Source organism: Melozone crissalis, unplaced genomic scaffold (assembly GCF_028551555.1).
Source record: "Melozone crissalis strain CALT ecotype California unplaced genomic scaffold, PUWL_Pcris_2 ptg000006l_1, whole genome shotgun sequence".
Taxonomy (NCBI): domain Eukaryota; kingdom Metazoa; phylum Chordata; class Aves; order Passeriformes; family Passerellidae; genus Melozone; species Melozone crissalis.
The window spans coordinates 15204033-15224284 of NW_026535784.1; the positions used below are offsets into that span (position 1 = coordinate 15204033).

The 20252-nt window shown below is 40.0% G+C and overlaps 1 protein-coding gene across 3 annotated transcripts in view; it reads left to right on the forward strand.

Moving 5' to 3' along the window:
* The first annotated feature begins 153 nt into the window (after positions 1–153).
* The window catches only part of DOK7 (docking protein 7), a 59529-nt gene continuing 39430 nt past the window's right edge, over positions 154–20252 (forward strand). The window contains exons 1-5 of one of the 3 annotated variants that reach the window (XM_054295773.1): positions 154–254; positions 381–426; positions 2522–2767; positions 6626–6826; positions 13260–13379. In XM_054295773.1, the coding sequence (XP_054151748.1) occupies positions 201–254; positions 381–426; positions 2522–2767; positions 6626–6826; positions 13260–13379 (667 nt within the window). In that variant the 5' untranslated portion in view covers positions 154–200. Of the gene's footprint in view, positions 427–2521; positions 2768–6625; positions 6827–13259; positions 13380–20252 lie in introns of all 3 variants that reach the window. The other 2 variants (XM_054295774.1, XM_054295772.1) reach the window with 2 other exon arrangements.

Here is a 20252-nt window from a genome sequence, read left to right on the forward strand (position 1 = left end):
GTAAAACACATGAACAGAGACATTGGGACGGCCCGCAGCCCCCCTTTGCCCAGGCGGCAGGTCGAGGGCCGGGCCGGGCCGCGCTGGCCGCCCGCCCACGCGGGGCCCTAATAAAGCTATTTTGGAAGTGACCCCTCGGGCGGCCGGAGCGCGGGGCGGGCGCAGCGAGCCGGCGCAGCTGTCCGGAATCATGACTGAAGATGACGGATTCCGTGGTGGTGGAGGGTCACGTCAAGTTGAGAGACGGAAAAAAGGTCCCCGCTCCCGGCGCCCCTTCGGCCCGCGGGGGTCCCCGACCGCCGCCCCTTGCCCTGAGGGGAGACAGCCCGCTCTCCCCCGCGCGGCCCCGGCTAACCCTGTCCCTTTGCCTCTCGTTGCAGTGGAAGAGCAGGTGGCTGGTGCTGCGCAAGCCCTCCCCGGTGGCAGGTAAGAGGGGCCCGGCGGTGGAAGCGGGGCTCGGGGCCCCGCAGCTTGCCCGGCTCCCGGGGCGAGTGCCCGCACAGCCCTGGCGGGGCCGTCCCGGAGCTGCGCTGCCCGGAGCCGCGTCCGGCCTCGGAACGGACTCCTGCCCTCACTAAAAACAACGGGAAAAGTGACTTTCGAAAGCACAGGCATTGGATTTGATGCCGGTTCCAAATGCACTTTTTTTTTTCTTTCTTTTTTTTAATTTTAATTTTCTGAGGGTGAACTTATTTTTTCAGGGTGACTGCTGGCTGTAAAAAAAAAAAAAAAAAAAAAAACCAAAAAAACCCCCTGACATTGTAAGCTCGATAGTTATTTTTGATCAGTGTTTTGACAGAAAATATCACTTCAATTTAAAAATAAAATGACATTTTGAATTAAGAAGAAAAAAAAAAAAAAGATCGTTTCCATGCTTCTGAAAGGGAAATTGAAAACGTTACACAGAGCTAATGTTTTACTGCTGCAGAGGGAAATGCAGGCTTCAGGTTTCCCTATCTGTTCCCAAGAGGGAAAACATTTGAGCCCAAAAGTACTTCTTTCTAGGGCTAAATGTTGCCCACACATAGAAAACGTGAATCCTCACTGCTGCAGAATGGATTTTGGCAGCTTTTCTTGGCTCTTGTTAGAAAGACTGAAGGCTTCTTAGTAAATCTTTGTTACCTGAGTTGTTACAGTAATATTTTAGTGTTTGAAATGCCTGCATCTCATCTAAATCTGTGCAACCCCCCTGTGTGAAAGGGCATCTGTCGATCGTAGAGCTAGTACATCGATCTGTGAACATGGGCCTGAGTTTCTATTGTGAGTAAGCCAGCTTCAAAGGCTGTAGATGGTGGAGCCTGACTGATAATATTCCTCAAAATTACTATTTTTATTCTAGCTAATCTAGCCAGGTTTACTAAAAAGCCCCTGGTGATCTTCTTTTCTTGGTATATGAACTATAGCCCTTCTTCAGGCACACAACTGTATTGCAGAATGTTTAAATACTGTAGCTGCAGCTGTTTTTGCTAACAGGTGCACAAAGACAATTGGGAATCCATGCAAAGCTCTGCATTAGTTAGCAGACAGTTCAGTCTTTCAGTACTTTTTCATCTCTGTGGATGGAGATTTTGCCAGTCCCTTGCCCAGCTGAGAGCTGCAGGGCACCTCAGTGGGACTGGGACCACCAGCCCCAGTATTTATAAAATACATGGGGGTTTTTGTCTTTTGTGGTTTGTTGCTCAGCTTAAGCTGTGGATGTTGCAGCTTTGATATTGACCATTAATTTCATCTACATCTGAGTGCTGTGTGATAGGAAATGAATATGGGGGAAGGAGGGCTGCTTTTGTCATAAATGCAAAAGGTGGGAGAGGTGACTCCCCTTTCCTTTTGGGTTTGCTTGTGAAATGCTTGCTTTCCCCATGGGGCCATGGCACTTGAACTGGTTTCTGCCATTGCATGGTTACTGTGTAATAAACACCTCTGGAAAGGGGTTAATAACAACTGGTGACACAAGCAAACACAAAAAAAAAATAAAAGAAGGTGTGGCACATAATGATTTTTAGCAATGGCTGCTGTGGAGCATTTAACCAGGAAACCTGAGCCGACAGGAGCAATCTCGCAGCACAGTCTGCTTGCCATTTAGTGGCTGGGTAATCTGTGAGCTACTGTAAGAATTTCATTTGTGGTTCAGTATGTTCTAATGAAAATACAGACAACAATAGCCCCTCGATCTTTAGAGTCTGTAATGTGAACAGCTATCCTAGCATAGCTCCTAATGCTCTGAATTAATGAGCCAGTCCCACCGGACTCAGGAGAGGATCTGAAATGGCACTGGACTTTGAATAAAAGAGGGAAGCTTTATTACTGACCTCCTTTTTTTTTTAGCCTGCAACTTAACCCTTAAAACACACCTTCAGTGTTTGTTTCCTGAAAACAAGGACTATAAACTACCTGGGGGTGGGCTGGGAAAAGAAATCAGAGTTTTACATTGACTTGATCAAGCCGATCCTGCAGTTGTCTAAAGCTCCTTTGTATTGCAGCATTTGTTATGGTCTGTGCTCTGCATCATCATCTCTGACAGTTTTGCTTCTTTTAGACTGTTTGCTCATGCTGGTGTACAAGGATAAATCTGAGCGAGCAAAAGGGCATAAGGAGAGGAGCAGCATGACCTTAGAAGACATCTGTGGCTTGGATCCTGGGCTGTCCTATGAGGGCCTCAATCACACGCTCGCCATCATCTGTCTGTCCCAGGTTGTGATGCTGGGGTTTGACAGCAAGGAAGCCATGTACGCTTGGGATGTGCGAATACGCTACAGCCTGGGGGAAGGTAACCTTTGTCTTCTCACTCTGGTTTGGGTTTTCCCCCACAGGATTAAAAAAAAAACAAAGAAAGGTGAAACTAAAATGCAAATAAAACAGTACAGTTCAGGACAAGATTGTCACTCGTTTGAGAGTGGACAAACTGTTTTCTCCCTTAGATGTTAAACAGGTATCCCTTCCAATAGGTTTTGGCTACAGTACCACCCAGTACTGATGGAGAACTATAACAGCTCTTAACTTGGGGTTTTGATTTGGACACTGATGATGTGTAGTTTTGAAGCAAAGTGATCAAACTTCTGCTTCTGGTCCTACAACTGACTCAGGGATTCTGGCAAAAGGACTCAGGGGGAGCCTGAATTAAGAGATGCAAAGTCCTGAGTAGAACTTTGCCAATTCATGCCCAGTTTGCTGAGCTGCCTGCTGGGTGTTGTATTGATAATTTTCATTGCTGCTAGTGTGCCATTTCAGAAGGAGACTTTTTGCCCTAAGGAGTGTCATCAAACACATTCTTTCCAGCTAACTTCACCTTTCTCTTTCCTCCTATTTTATTTTCTTGGTTAGTAGCTCTAAAATGAAGTGTGGCGAACAAAGAGGGATAATGTTGGTAATCCATAGTATCTGTCTTATGTTTGTTTAGTCATAACTAGGGAAGGAGGGTAGGTGTGTGGGAGACACACATTAGCAATCTTTATCATTTGTTACATATGCTCTGCCATCTGTTGGGTTTGTGGACTCGTTCCTTTGCAGTACATATGTAGAAAGATGGCCTGGGAATTTTACAGTAAAAATATGTAGAACTATAAGAAGTGAGATATGTGGATGTACCTCTCAGGGCTATCAAATATGATGCCTTACATAACAGGAAAGGTTAGAGTGTTTGCTGAACTATACAAGCATGAGTAGTGGGAGTGGTTGGTGCACTTTGATGATACAGCTCTACAGTCTTCCAGTGTTGGTTTGGTGTTTTTGTTTTAGTTTTTTTGTTTGTTTGGTTGGTTTTTTAAACTAGGTTTGGGATCTATATATAGCATAGACTTATCCTAAAAGCTGAAGGAGTACTTGAATATAACAGGGTAGGTCTGTTTTTTATGATCTTGCACTGATGTAGTGCTGGAGTAATCTCAGTCTGGGTGTGAGGGTTGTGGTTGGGATTGGATGACATAGAAAAGCAGCAAAGGTTTTTTTTCAAGGAAAGCTGTGAATGAGGTAGGAATAGAGCCTATTGGATTATGACATTTGCAGCCATGGAGTAAAGGTGAAGTGGGAGAGATTGTGTGTGTGTGGAAGTGAAGAAATGCAGAAGTAAGAAAACAAGTGTAATTGGTTGAACTGGCAATAATTTGTGTTAAGTTAATTGCAAAAAATCTTAGGGGCGGGAGAATAAACCAAAGCATTGAAACTTTTTTCAGGATTTTGTCTTTCAGTACATGTTCAGTTAGGAGAACAAAGTCAAGGGAATCTAGTTTGAGTAAAGAGGAATAGAAAAGAGAGAAGATGTAGATGAAGAGAGGATGGTGATTGGTGTTTTTTTCCTAAAGTGTAGTAAGGGTGCCTTTGTGTGCCTTGAAAATAAGGTGGCTGGATGATAAAAATAGGCTAGGGAGAGATGACCTCAGAGTCTGGGAAGCAAAAAAAAAAATGAAAGGAGCTGACACTGTTCTTGAATGAGGACCACAGAATGGAGGCGTTCACACTGGAGTTCCCAGTGTTTTCTCTCAGTTTTTAGCAGATGAGGTGGATGTGATTCCTGCAATGTGCTCGGGCTCACAACTCATTTTGAGAAGTTAGTGTACTGCAGGTCAGTGCATAGCTGTGAAAAAGAAAAGATGGGCTGAAGAAAGTGATGGATTTAAGTAGTACCTTTTGTTCAGGGATATACTCAGCTCTCTGTCTTCACAATTTTTTTTTATAGAGTCAGAGAAGTCTGGGAAGTATTTTATTATAGAGTAAGAGAATGCTGGGAAGAATTTTTAAAAAATATTCCAATTTACCAAGAAAGTGGTGTATGGGAAAAGCTTTGTTTTCAAATGTGCTTTTCCTTTTACTTTGGCTTTGTTCAGAGTTGGGTATGCTGTATTTTGACAGTGGTCTAGAACTTGGGCTGGAGCTCTTTGTTTTCAGCAGCTGTTGTAACTTGCAACTGATCGTGTGAAGAGTGGGCTTCATTCTTCAGTTATGAAGCAGAAAGAGTGCTGATGCTGCTTCTCCCATGGTTTAATTGCCAGCAAAATTCTGGGCAGAGGAGTACAAATGGAGTTAAAGATTGCTTTCTGAGCATTATTGATCACGATGGTTTTGCTGTCCTTTTGATAGCTGATGTTTAAGCAGATTGCGTAACAACTGCGTGCCCAAAAGGGGACATGGTGTGACTATTGATTTGCTCCCTAGCAGTGCTGCTGGCAGGGCTGTAAGCAGAGCTGTGGTTAGTTAGATCTATCTCTGTCTCCTTGCACATTTCACTCGAATGACTTTGTGGCTAATTCTGCTGGAGCCTCAGGGAACTTAGCAAATGCATGTCATAGATGAGGAGTTGGCTTACAGCTCGGATCGTGACTAAGAATACAGCAAGCAGTTAGATGAGAAGCAAGACTCAGACCCAGATGAAATTTGTGATGCTTGACGAGGCATGGGCAAGAAACAGGGAAGAGTTGATGCAAGAACTGAGAGTACCTGGAAGTTACCCAGTAGATTTCATAGGCAGGGAGCTGTTTGTGTGATCTTTGATGCATAACCAAAGACTAAGTCTATGTTGCTTCTTGATAAACACCACCAAAAACCTCCTTCTGTAAAGATAAGAGTCTCGATGCTTCTCTCTACCAAGACAGATGTTGTTTGCTTTTTAAAAAATTTGTTGTGGGTTTATTGTTTTTATTTTGTTTGTTGGTTGGTTTTTTGTGTCTAATCACAATATGAAAGAAACTAGAACAGTAGTGGAGGTCAAAACAATTGTTTGAGAATTGTATGCTTGCTCACTTAAATTGTTCCCTTTGAAACACTGAGATTTGAGTGATCCCAATAACTTATTATTCAGAATGCAATAGCCTTGGAAGAGAAAATGAAAGACCAGCCTAGAACAACTGCTTGTGGTAAGGATACTGAATTATAGATGATACTGGGACTGAGATTTGAACCTAGATTTTGTAAACTTGAATGAAATACGTGTTTCTTTTTATTTCTCCGCTCTTTTAAAATTCAGGATGTGAAATACGAAAAAAATAACTGACATCCAAAAGTGTTTGTTACTTATACATCACTTCGTTTCCTAGTAATATAAAATGTCTTGGCATCTACCATCACCAACTCATGAAATAATCACAAAGGTGGAAAATATAATTTTCCTCATTTTACTGCTAGGGAGGAAGTGAAGCAGTTTATTAAAGGTTGCAGATGAGTCAGTGATAGAGAGATTTGTTTAGTTCTTTGAGCCTTGGCCTTTGGGCTCCTTGAGCACCATTTTATTTTTATTGTATGCATGTGGGAAAGGAGAGACACAGGTTAGAGGAGGAGACAAAGCAACCCATGTAATGATGCAAGGATGGAAGAGGTAAGTGAAGTCTGGGCTGGATGATTGACTAATCTGAGATAGGGATTAGCCTGGAGGATTTAGGATAAATTAATGTAGCATTGCAACTTTTATCATTTGTAGCATTAGAGCAAGATATGGTAGATTTTTTTCAATCCTAAACTGGCATAATAGAGGGTAATGGCCTTACAGCTACTTACATGTGGCCGTCTGGGCTCCATGTAGATCTTTATGCCAGAGTCTCATGGTGTGGGCAGGGTTTGGTCCAAATACCACAGCTGAACCGAATCACTTACATAACACTTGTATATCCTGTAGTAATATTTTTTCCTTATTTGGTAGTTCATAGATTTCAAGTCTTTGTAGCCCCTGGCACAAAGCTAGAGAGTGGGCCTGCTACCCTGCATTTCTGCAATGACATCCTTGTCCTGGCGAAAGACCTTCCTCCCAGTGTCATGGGGCAGTGGAAGCTCTCGGATCTGCGGCGCTACGGGGCTGTCCCGAACGGATTCATCTTTGAAGGGGGCACCAGGTGCGGCTTCTGTAAGTACAAATGGAACCTCCAAATGTTGCTTGCTGCCTTTTGCAGAAATGTAAATGCACTCTCATTCCTAGTGGAGACTGCAGAGCCAGCTGTGTTGCTTTGTCAAACAGGCAGCCTCTTATCAGAGGGTCTGTTCTGAGTAGATTTCTGCAGGCTTCAACCCTGGTGTTCAGGAGAAATGTGACTGTGTGCAGTCCTGGCTAAAAATTGCCCTGTGGCTCTCCAGAAGATGTTTAGTCAAAAGCTGCTATTGAAGATGTTTAGTCAAAAGCTGCTATTGAATACATAGCAAAGATAAAGTAATGAAATTTTATGGCTTGTGTTATGCAAGAGATAAGGTAAAATGGCTTAATGTACAGATTATTAAATTATGATTAATTATTGTTTGCTGAGGGGAAAGTGATCCGGAGCTTTAAGGTTACAGGCAGCATCAATGTTCTCATTTTTTAAATGCTAATTTCTAAATCACATAGAAGACTTTTTACTCCTTAAAGTTAGAACAACTCTCTGGTCCCTTCCCTATTAGCAGCTTTGTAACTATGGGGTGGAGCCATGTGATACTTGGGGTCAGAATGAAAGCAAGCAGGCTGAAGCTAGTTTCCACAGCCTAGTAGCTAAGATACAGCTTTACATGGAGATAAATCTCTTGTTCCCATGGGCAATTTAGGACTTCTCAATTTCTTACTTCAGGTAAAATGTATACAAGATCTGAAAGGGATGGTTAATAAATGCACAGGTATAAAAACATATAATTAGGTTTTTATTAATAAGGTTTTAATTTCATAAGCAGAGTTTGAAGCCATGTTGAATTGATGGCCTGTGAGCACAGGTGGATATGCAGATTTCCGGTTTGGGTGTGAAGTTGTTTGACTTGCATACTTTTTTCAATAAATAAACTGAAAAATTAGAAGATTTCAGAGTTGATCCAAATCCAAATATATTCTTCCTGGGACTTGCATACTGTTGCTCTGCATGTAAATTCTGGCTGCTCTGCTTCTATGGAGTGGAAACCCAAATTCCTGACCTCTTTCTGACCTGATGGAGGGTGTGGCCTGGCGGGGTTTGGTCTCTTCTCCCAGGCAACAATGGATATGATGAGAGGAAGTGGCCTCAGGCTGTGCCAGAGGAGGTTTAGGTTGGGCTTTGGGAGGAATTTCTACACAGGAAGGGTTGTCAAGCATTGAAATGAGATGCCTGGAGAGGTGGTGAAATCAGCATCCCTGAAGGTGTTTAAGAAATGACTGGACATGACACTTAGTTGACATGGTGGTGTCCAGTCAAAGGTTGGACTTGATTATGTCAGGATCTTTTCCAGCCTCAATGATTCTGTGAAATGAGGAACTGTAGGTGATGGAACCTGAATTATCTATGGTGATTTTTCTTTTTTTTCTTCCCTTAAACTTACACTAGTTTCTGGTGAGAAACGGGGTCATCCGTAGCTCCCCTGTGTGCATACTTTAAAAAATATGAAATTACTGATTTTTTTAAGGTTACAAGCAAACAGAATTAGAAAAGTGCCTTGGAAAAGGTCCCACTGCCTTGTGGATCATTGTTAAGAAATGTGTGTGTTGGTAGCTGAGCCCTTTCAGTTGCCATGAAAGGATATTTGTCTTTCCCCTGCAGGTGTGCATTCAGAGAGAAGAACAGCACAGTCAATTTGGTACAAAATTGCCTGCCACAGTTGGAAACTCTTTACAGGTTCAAGCTGATCTTGTTAAAGGAGTTGTTGCTCTTAACTAAGCAGTCAAACATACCCACAGGCATAACAACATTTAAATATGTGTTTAGTCTAAACACTTGATTTCATATTGCCACTATAAGAAAAGGCTTTTTGAAAATAGAACCTAAATTAAAATATAACTCTGGTTATTCTTGTCAGAAGTGTGTTGGTAAAGAGAAGGACCATGTTTCTTCAGATAACTTTTACCTCAGTCCTCTGGAATTCTTGAGGCAAATAAGTAGTGTTCAGGAAAAAAATTGATATGTTATTACAGAAGTTGTTTTAATTCCTAAACAAAGGCACTCTCCATTACCCTGTCAAGTAAGTGTAATATAATATTATGCAGACTCTATTATTAATGTTACTTTCCTACAGGTTAAACCATATCTTTGCTCACATTCATCCTGTGGAGGTCTGAATGCAGAGGATTAGTGAGTTTAAGGTTTAAATATCACTGTAATAAATACCTTGTTAAAAGGAACCAGTAATCTTGTGGTTTGATTGCCTCTCCATAACAAAAGACATGAAGCCTGAAACTGAAGCAGAGCTTTTTTGGTTATATCTGTGGTAGAACTGAGGTCTAAAAGGATATGAATTTGTTTTAGCTTTCTGTTTCGTGCTTCCTCACAGAAGTTTTTATAAAGATATAACATTTCATTATGTTCTGTTGCTTAGTACAGGTTTAATTCAACTCCAAAGGCTTTGGTACTCAATCCAGGAAGAGGGAAACCATCTGAGATAATGCTGACATTTCAAACATTAAGTCTAGGTGCATTTTCAAGATGGTTCACACAAATTTATTCACAAATAGGAAGAAGAACATTTACATTCTGAACTCCTCTTACTCTTAACACCACAATTGTAGTGCTAGAGATTTAAAAAATATTTTTTCTGCTTCTGAAAGTTGCAGATAAGTTATTTTCTGGGCCAAAATTTTATTCTCTCTGTAGCTGAAGCTTAGTCACACATCGTTTGAAAAAAGCTGGCGTCTTGGCCTAGCAGGCAATGGAGAGGTTTACCTGGAGGAACAGGCTGGAAAAAAGGAGCCTCTCACTTTCCCACATTCCCAGCTCAGTTAGTGTGCACCAGTTAAAATGACCAGTTGTCAGGAGAATCTTCACTTGGAGGTCAGTGTGAAAAAATTCAAGTAGGGTAATAAAAGGGCACATTAACACCATGAGAATTCAGGCTCTCCATGTTCAAGTGCTTCAGGATTAGCTGCCAGAGCCTGGTTTAAAGCTACCTCATATTTTCTGACAGCATCTCCTTGAAGAAGGGAACTTGTGGGACCCTTAGTGCCCTTTGAAAGAACATATGGTAATTGCAGGATAAGCAGGAATATTTCTGTTATCCTTTTGGTACTTTGATGAAATTTGGTACTTCTTTCCTTCTTTCCTTTCTTGTTTCCCCTTCTGCATTTATTTGAAATTAAGAAGTAGTAGAGATGGTTAAACTGGGGCAAGATCTGGAATTTTTTGAAAAATCCTGGGTTGCATAGATTGAAATGTCTCTTCATATGCAGATATTCTGTGCTGTCTCCTACTTAGGCCTACTGCAGACAACCAACATTATCTCTATTTATCTATTTTTAGTTGTCATGCCCATATCTTAGTTGGCAATAATAGGAATACTGTGTCATTTTCCCCACAGAGAAGAGCAGTGTGAGGGCCCCTCTGAAGGGGCTGCTCAAGGCTGGGGTTGGGATGGACATGCTGATTGCTATGGAATGAGCTGCTCTGGTTCCTGCCTGTCCTGCAGCTAAAAGGCTTCAGGCTCTAGTGTTCTATGTTAGGAGTAGTAATTAATGGGAAAGAACTGACTCTTCCTCCCTACTTTCACACACACTACAGAGATTGAAGTAATTTTTGGCTATTGTCCATTTTTAAAGTGTGTTTGCCCATATGATCAGTTAAAATCAACATTGGCAAGATTAAGTAGTACTTGAAGTTTTATGAAATTGGCAGCTTGTCCTGAATGTTTGAGGGACTGTTCAGTGCTTCACTGCTGATTGCCACAGAGCACTGGCTGAGTGTTTCAGTCTCATGCGAGTGGCTGGAGGCTGCATTTCACCAAGTCTCCTTGGCCATGGAGAGAGCTGAGTGAGCCCTTCAGTCTGGTGAACAGCTGCATGCTATTACATTGTGCATGCCACACATTCCTTGGCTTCTAAATGCCTGTGCACCAAACCAGTTCCAACACATGACTGAGATATGTCATTTCCAGTAGTGAATTTCTCAGTTTTCTCAAGAAAGGAGAAAAGAAATGTAATCACATGCTTTTATGTATGCTTTAGTTAAGCCCTGCCTACTCATTCATCTCACTTGATGTTTTCTGCAAGGACCCTCAGACTTCTTTCTTCCCTTGCAATCTAGTCCTATCTAACAAAACTAGAAAGAAAATGTTTCCTGTGAGAGTCAGTCAGCAATTAAGAATAGAATCTACAAAGAGATTATTGTATTTTTCTGTTGGATTTGTATCCAGATGCACATGGACATACACTCTTTGCACTGGTTATATAAAGGTCATCACATTTGGTTTTGGGATTTCCAGATGACTGATAGTTATTTGCAGAAAAAATCCTTTGAGTTAAGCAGCAAGCTTACACACACACATTTACTTTCTTTGTTTCCATTAAAGTCAAAGGCTTGTAGAGCCTCTTTGGAGTTTAAGTAACTCTTAAGAAAAAGGTGATAAAAGAACAAAATAGTCCAGATGTACTCCTTATGTACAGAAATATTTGAGGAATCTTTTTTTTGCCCTGAGTGGCAACAGGGAGGTGTAGGATTCTGTTGAATTATCAAGCCACATAGTGTATCACTGTGCTTGAGACCTGAATGTCCTCTGTTGTGTTGTGTCTATATCCTGCTTGCTTTTGCTGCATAGAATGCAAAGGTCCTGCTCCTGTAGACTCTCTGTGCTCTGTTCAGGGAGGAGAAGTCAGCTCAAAGAAAAAGCTGAATTTCAGATAATTCCTGAATACATTGCAGCCAGGACTTTTTATCCTAATACAATGTTCTCTGACTTTGGCATCTCCTTTGGCATCCCCAAAGATGGGGAGAGATGGGGCAAGACTGCAAATGAGTCACCAGCAGAAACCTTCATATCTGTCAGGCTGTGTGATTAGTGCTGTACTCTCTGAGATAGCCTCTGATCATGACGCCAGGGTGGCTTCATGTTTCTTTGGCTGAAGAATTCTTGATAGGTAAGATCTGAAGAGATGCAAATGCAGTGGAGTGACAAATCAAGTTATGAAGATGTCTCTAACAATGTTGTCTTGAATAGATTTAAGCAGAACTGGGAGAGACTTAGATGTGACATAAATTGGGAATGACAAGAGTGTGGACCAGAATATGTTTTTCCTAGAGAGATTGGTTTACAGTTTGCTGGTTATACTTAATTTACTCAAGTAGGTGTTGTGGGTTGTGATCCACTTTATATGATCTTTTTTGTTTGAATCACACAGCCCTTTGTCAAGCTGTCAAAAGTGTATAAATTTCTTAAGTGAAATGTGAGTATCCTGTTGGGTATGACAGGGCATATGTTTGGAAAGTGATGGGGATGCAGTCATTCTAGTCAAGATCAGCTGTGCTTCTTTGAGTAAAATTGAAAAAAATACATATGCAACTCAGAATTGGCTAGAGACATGCAGAAGTCAAACATGTCCAAATTAGGGCCTGAGTCACAAGAAAAGTAATGTGCAAAACCCTACTGCAGGTCTAAGATTTTATATTGGAGTTTGCTAGTATGCTTGGCTCTGGTGAAGTGGCAGCACTTCTTCTAGGTCTATATACTAATTTAATTTCCTTTTTTGTCTGGTATTGAAGTTTTATTTCCCTAAAATTGCTGGTTACTGGGGTGGTCTTTTGTCTGATGTTTTAAGATAATAACTTTTTTTCCCGATGTGAGTTATATTTGGACTGACAATTTATAAAATGTTCTGTGGAGCCCTTCTAGTCCTTTGTGTTGTTCATGCAGCCATGTGTCATGGAGCTCCTAACTTGTTTGTTTATTTAGTGAATCTCATTCTAATTTTGCTTGGGGCTATTCTTAATGAATGGAAAGCAAATATCAGAATAGAGCAAAGGGTAAAGATCTGATGACAACCTGTGGAGTTGCATTACATTATGTTAATAATAGACACATAGGACTTAGTCTAGGAAAATTTATACTATAATCCAGCAATATAACCAAAATCTAATTTGTTGGCATATAAAAAGCTCCTCTTGGTTAAAAGTGGAATTAACTTGGTTCATTCTTTTGAAGTCACTTTAAGTATTCTTGACACTTCCTGCATAGGAAAGTTTGACCCCAAAATTTTAGGGGTAAATAAGAACAAAAGACCTGCACAGCTGTTGAGAGTAAGGTGTCTGTTTTGACTTTCAGGGGGGATTGTAAGTAAATGATCCATCCTTAAGGTCCCTTCCAACCCAAGCCGTTCTGTTGTTCTAGGACACTACTTTAACTGCCTGAATGTCATAAAATTGGCATGAAATATTAGATTGCTATTGAATTTATATGTATGTTTGTGGTATAGTGTGTGTGTGCTGACCTGAATTTTTTATTTCTTTTCCCAGGAGAATATCTTGTTGACTTCTTTTCATGGCTTGCACTTAAAACTCTTTTGATTGCTACATTATAAATAGCTTCAGCTAAATATATTTCTAGTGTTTTCAGGTGAAAACCATACATATTTATGTTGTGCTTTCTTGCAGGGGCTGGTGTTTTTTTCCTCTCTTGTGCTGAAGGGGAGCAGATCAGCTTTCTGTTCGACTGCATCGTCCGCGGCATCTCCCCGACCAAAGGCCCCTTTGGTCTGCGTCCAGTGCTCCCAGGTTAATACAGGAAGTCCAGAGTAACCCAGTGAAGCAGGAGCTTGTCATGTCTCACACCCACTGCTGCTGGTGTGAGAGCAGCTTGCAGACACTGAGGGTGTGCAGGGTGCAAAGTGGTTTTCATTCTGAAATGTCACCGTACAGATTTATAAGCTGGATGTACCCAGTTTCCCCCTGCTGCTCTGGTTCATTCATGTTTCTGGTTATATTGCTAACTCCAACCCTCTCTTATTTAACAGTACTAAAAGATGGCTATTTGAATTGAAGGGAATCCTAAATTTTAGTTTTAAACTTAGACATTTAACTTGGATCCATGTCTGCATTGCTATTTTGACAGTTTAGTGGAAAACTAACTTCTGCAACATTTTGAGTTTCTCCAAAACGAAGTTCTAAGTCTTGTCAGCCTTAGAAAACTTTGTCAAGCCTCCACATCATATTTAAGTTTTTCAACTTGAGCTTTTTTCCTTATGTCTGAGGATTAAATTCCTTTTCCTATTTTGTGGTAAGTGTTGCATGTACTGCAGTGTTCAAAGAGGAATTTGGATGGCATCATAATAAAGCCTATTTCCTTTTGATTTCAGCAGATGAAGTAAAGTATTGAGTCAGAATGACTCTGTCAAACAGGACAAAAGTGTAGAAATGAAATTGCAGAAAATTGTCTTTGATTTGGTGCTGGCATACAGTAGGAATAGGTTGCAAGAATGGTGAAGGATGAGATGGGATTTGTGGAATACTTAGAGTTTGTGTGTTAGGCAGTTAATAAGTGTTCAACAGGGTTTTATTGCTGTTATAAGGTTAAGATAATTACAGGAAGGAAATGTGCTGGGAAAGATTAGATCTTTAGCTTATTAGATCATTAGATAATGTGAAGCTTGTGAAAATAAATTATGAAAAAGTTATTACTTAAAAATTAGTAAATTCAGTAAACACGAGTCTCAGTTCATGTTGTCTTTCTCATGGCTATAAGGCAGAAGCAAGTTAAATTATCAAGCAGAATAGTAGACAAAAAAGTCATTCTTGTATGATGATATATGTTTGCATTCAATTAACTGTAGTGTTTAAAAAAAAGAAGCAAACAGAAAAAAACCCAACAGAAACACAAGAATCAATGTTTATGCTTAAAGCTTTGCTATTGCACACATTTTTCTGCATATCTAAAACTATGTGTGTATGTAAATATATATGGACAACCCCGAAGTCTTGCCAAACAAATTTTAGTCAAACAAAAATTTCTGTCTGGAAAAATTAAGCCCACAAACAACTATTCTCTTGTCTTTTTTGTTTTAATTATTATTTTAAGTTTTAATTTTAGCACAATGAATCTTTGCAGATTCATTTTTCACAAGCATCTAGGAGTAAATCTGCTTTCACATGTTAGTTATCACTTCTGGTGTTTGTGGGTTGTTGTGCCACATACCACAATCTCTTCCCTCCTTCAGGAGCTCTGACCTCACTGAGGTGCATGAAGTGGATGTGGAGTGTTCTGGGGAGTATTTGGTGTTTTTTGTAAGAGAAGATCTTTTTCCTGAGGTCTTTCCATTTCTCTTCTGTGCTTGATGTACTTGCCATTAAAATCTCATCCACTTGATTTAATCTCATTTCCCTGGACAGGAGAAGTGTTTTGTCAAGAGTTGTGCTCATGTAATTGCAGACTCTGCTTTTATTTATCCAAGCTACCTTGAGGCCTCTAGCTTTCATTCCTGTGTATTTTACCCTTTTCTCTTCCAGTTTGTTGTTTCTCTCTATGTACATGTTGGGAAAAATATTTGTTTAATGTTCTTTATTTATTATCCCATGCAGAAGCTTGTACAGATCTGTTTAAGGCACACACAGATGTACAGTTCTGGTGATTTATCCATAAACTAATTTTCCTTATCAAGTATGTTGTTACACGGAATGTGCTGTATTGCTTGAAAAGGTCAAGTCTACCAGATGCATACCATGTGTCAGGTATTGAAATTCACTCAGCCTTTGAAAGCATCAGCTTGTAAACAGATTAATTATCTGTACACTTCAGGCAACTAGATCAAAACTTCCAAATTGGAGGTTCTACCAAGAAACCTCTTGTCTATGTAATTCATATTTACTGCATTGCAGAATGCTACACAGCTTCAACTGTACTTTATGTATGCAATATGCTGCTTCTGTGCAATTTAAAAGCTTTTAGAGAAACCTTCTCTTCACAGTTTGCTACTTGAATTTGGCATCTTGCCTTTGCCTTTCCAACTTAAACATGAGATATGCTTGAAGCACTGTGGTATTTTCAAGCAAGGAAAACACACAAAGGGCAGATGTACTAAGAAGGAATGTAATGTGGTAAAAACAGTAACAGTGACAGTGTTGGACACCAACTCCCACAGCACAGATATAATCTGTAGATGTTATGCAATCAATGTAGTCTGTCCTTGTCTTTGTAGGAAGGATGAATGAATGAAGCCAGTTGCTTCATGTATGAACAACTCAACAATATGGTTAAAAGGGGTGCTGAAATATTTATGTGTTAGCATGAAATTAATAGGAGATGGTAGAGGTTTGAAGAAGACTGAAAAATGACCAGTTTTCTTACTTGCCATAGTGATTCTTAAACAAATGTAAAACAGCCAGTATCCCAATGGAATTTGTAAACTGGGTATGCAGGGGATGTTTGCTCAAGAACAATATTCACATCTTCTTTTCAAGTTGTAGTTTTAAAAACAATACCTTGTTTCCTTAAAAGCATGATGCTCTTATCACTTGGATATATGACTGCTGTACATATTTTATGATATCATCTATAAAATATGCAATGAAAATCCAGTGCAGTGGAACTCATGAACTTGACTTACCCTTGCAAAGTACCATAATCTGGTCTAATTTCTCAGCAGAGCAGATTTGAGCAGCCAGTCAGAGAGAACTCCTGAGATCCCCTCCAACCTGAATTATTCTGTGATGTTTTGGAAATGAATGAAATTACGATTCTCACAATAAAAAAATAATTCTATTATGTGTACACCCAAAATAAATTGGAAGAGGAAAAGAAAATTAGTTGTTTTATGGTTTAAAAGTTGCCTGATCAGGTCTCATAAAACCCCCCCAAAGAATAGAAGATGGGAATGTGAACGTCATGTAGGTATAGGTATCTGTAGATATTTTTAGGAAGTGTAATATTTTAAATAAAGGACTCAAATGGGTGATGGCTATGGATGGCTTGTTTTCCACAGCTATTAGTTGGAAGAGAGCTGCTGTAACTGGCTACTAGTGTGATCTCTTTTTTGTTTTTCCTTGAAGAGATATTTAGAAAACAGTCCAGAGAATTTGCATTCTGTCTTCACAGAAGTCTAGATATGGACTTAGTAATGAATCTCTGATTGCTTGGTTTGTAATCTATACTGAATTGCATGCTTATTATTTGAGAAATGTTTGTTTATCAGGCATGTGTTGAACTCCTTTTTTTCACTAGCAAGATTCACATTGAATACCAAACCTGAGCACAGCAAAGGCCCAAGAGCCCATCAGGGATATCTTTGATCAATGGGCAGATCAGTACTCTCTGTATCTGATTATGTGACAGTCTAGTCCTGCAGTCTGGAAAGACCCCGGGTGTGATGTTGATAGTCTGGATGCTCTTTTTTAATTCTGGAAGCTTTTTCAGGCTGCTTTGTGACTGACTGGAGAGTGTACAGTTGCTGCTTGCTGAGGATCCATCTGATACTCTTTGTTTTTGTTGAAGCTTGATACACCTTTGGCCATTGCAAGACAGCCCTGTGGCTGCCTTCTGCAGTATTTGTACCAAATGTATCCTCCTTAAACCTTTAGGGCATCTTTCTATTTCTCCAGACATCTTACAAGGTGTGGAGATGTTAGCTAGAAGGTGAGGGTCCAGGCCTGATTTACAAATGTGCCTACAGTTACACAGGAAGAAAGAAAAGAGAGATTTTCAGCCTAACTTATTTAATTTTGTTTAACAAAGTAATTAACCAGTGTTGCTTTTAAGGTGCATATTATCAATTAGGTAGCTGCTAACTGACTGGATACATTTTTTCCTGACAGGTGCTTATTGAACAGCCTTGGAGCTTTGAATTACTATGACACTTTATTCCTATGTTACCAAAATATTCTAAATCTCCCACGATGAGCAGCTGATGTGGCTTTAATGAATACCCACCAACGTAATGTAAAAATAAAATCTCCAGCAGAGGCATTTTTAGTCCAACTAAATTTGATGTAATCCTTCCCCTTTGCCCCAAAGCAGTGTTTAAGAAGATTTCGATGACTGCCTCACATAGAAGATGATTTTCTTCATAGCAAGGGATCCATGTTTGATTGGAAAATGATAAAAAAAAATATTAATTGAAGGACCTGAATGAGTCACAGGACAGGATCCATTTGTTAACAGTTTGGGGAAGGAAGGTACTGATTGTTCCTGGAGCTGCTCTCGGATGTTGTGTGGGCAGAAGCTGTCGGAACTTCCTTGGACAGCTGGCTCAGTACCGGTCACACTGCTTCTGTCCCCCTGGGCTACTAACGTGGCAATTTGCCCAGTTATTTAGAGGCTGTGTATTGGGCATGCTAAAGGTAGAGGATGATGCCAACAAATCCAACTTTGTGGTATTATGGCCAAAAAAATGTATTAGAAAAAGGGTTATCACAACAGCACTCATGGGAGGTCATAGGTTATGCACTCCAATGAGGACTGGTCCCTAAAAAGTGGCTGCCAGTGACTTCAATCCATAGTCAGATCCTGTAGGAAAATGTCCTGATTAGAGCTTGGTCATCTGTAACCAAAAATACTGATACAAGAATCTGTTACTTCTGGGAAATAATATTGTGGGTGTTTTCCATGGAAGTCTGGCTTATTAGCAGAGAAGATTCAAGGTGAAACAAAGACTTGGTTAAGACTGATAGGTAATTACCTAAAACTTAGACTGTATGTTTGTCAAGTTTTGAAGTTTTCAATAGGTATTTCCTAGAACTTGCTGAGGAAGGTTTTTCTGCTTAATCTTTCACAAACCTGGGTGATGAGAGCAGCACATAACTATGAACACAATTTTGTACAAACATTTTATCCATAAGCAATCTTTAAGGGGAAGGTTAACCAAAAAATTTCCAGTTCTGTTGGACAGACAGAGGTTTCATGTTGTTGGGTGAAACCTGGTGTGTTCTGTAGCTGCGTAGCTGATAGGGAATTTGACTTCTGGAAGCAATTGAACATGTGAAGTGCAAACTTTCTGACTTCAACTTCCCTCCTACCTCATCTTGTATTTTATTATAATTTTACATGATCAATTGTTTGATTTTTTTTTTAATTATGTCTTTTGCTGTCTGTAAGAGGGACATAATTTACTTCAAAAACTAGTTGTTGTGTAGGTGCCCTAGTTCTGAACATCTGTATTTGTCAAGTAGTCATGTTCTGAGGAAAGTGAAAGGACCTTTCCTACTGACAGTTCTTTGGTGTGAGAAGGATTAGTGTCTGTTTGCCTCTTTGTTTGACCAACTTGCTGATCTGTTATGACAACTTTATACTTAAAGTGCTTGTAGAATATCTTTCTGGGACCTTTTTGGACATAAGGAATTTAACTAGATACACTAAAGTAACTGGAGTAGAGGACATAAAAAAATAGGCAGCAGCTTGTAACGCTGTATGCTACTGAGAAGATCTTTTCATGGACATGTCTGGGTTGCACCATAGGTGCTGGTGGCCAAATGTTGTGCTTTCCTTTGGCAGAGGTCCATATGGAAGCACTGGGGGTTACATTTGAGTAAGCAGTCACACAGGTTTGAGGTACTCAATGCCTAATGTAACTGTCTTGCAGTGTAAATAGGAATGGACACCTAACAAAATAATCCACATCAAACATTCCTATTTTCTGTCTGAGCTGGGACACACAGAGGTCACAGACCCTGTTTGTCATAGGCATTGTTGCCTTGTCCCTGTTAGAACACCCTTGGGTTCTAATGTTTGTTGTTATAGGTGGATTGTTTATATCTTGGTTTTTCTGCTCATCTTACCCAGACTGCAGACTGCCAAAGATGGAAACGTCCTTGACATAGGAAAGAAAAGTTAGAAAGTTCAGCATTGTCATTTCTGTTCCTACGTAGGACAGGTCAGAAAGGGAATATGATTAGAGAGGAGAGATGTGGCAGTTTGTTTCTTGGGGCAGTTGATAATGTAGGGAGCTCCCATGGAGCTTCAGCTGAGCTGGCAGTGCTCCTTCCCCTGGTTATGAGCTTGCTTTGACTGCTGTGTTGACAATATGAAAACCAAGTCTTTTAAAAATAAAAGACCTGGGGTGAAAATGAAACTTTTCTTTCATCTTTCCAACTGGTTTTTGTTTTACTAACTCAATCACAACAATGTATAGCGTTTTTCATCCTCTTTTCCTTTCATTAAATGATTCAGTGTTTTTGTGGTTTGCTTCTGCTGCCCATTTGATCAGATATACAAGTGCAGCAGTTGTGAGGAAGCTGATCTGTTTTTGCTGTCATTAATTACTTTCCATGTGTGTTAATAAGAATTACTGAAGTTTCTGATGATGAACAAGTTAGCAGACCTTATCCTCTGCAACTGCTGAGCATGACAGACTCATCACTGCTATTTGAAGGGATCTGTAAGGTTTCTCTTGGGATAATGGTTATGACTACTTCCAACATCTGGTTTTATTGTTGTGCCTTCTGGAAATAAAATGATTTAGAGGCAACTGGCCTGTTTTACTGATGAGACTTCCACATTCTGCTTTTTTTTGGTCTTTCTGCTTTTTTTTTTTTTTGGAATATAATGAGCTGCCTTCAGTGAAATAATCTCAGCTGGAATGGCAAGCTCACTAAAATGTATGGGGAAAATCCATAACAGTACATTTTAGAAGTGGTTTATATCGTCCTAACTTGTCTTGTCTT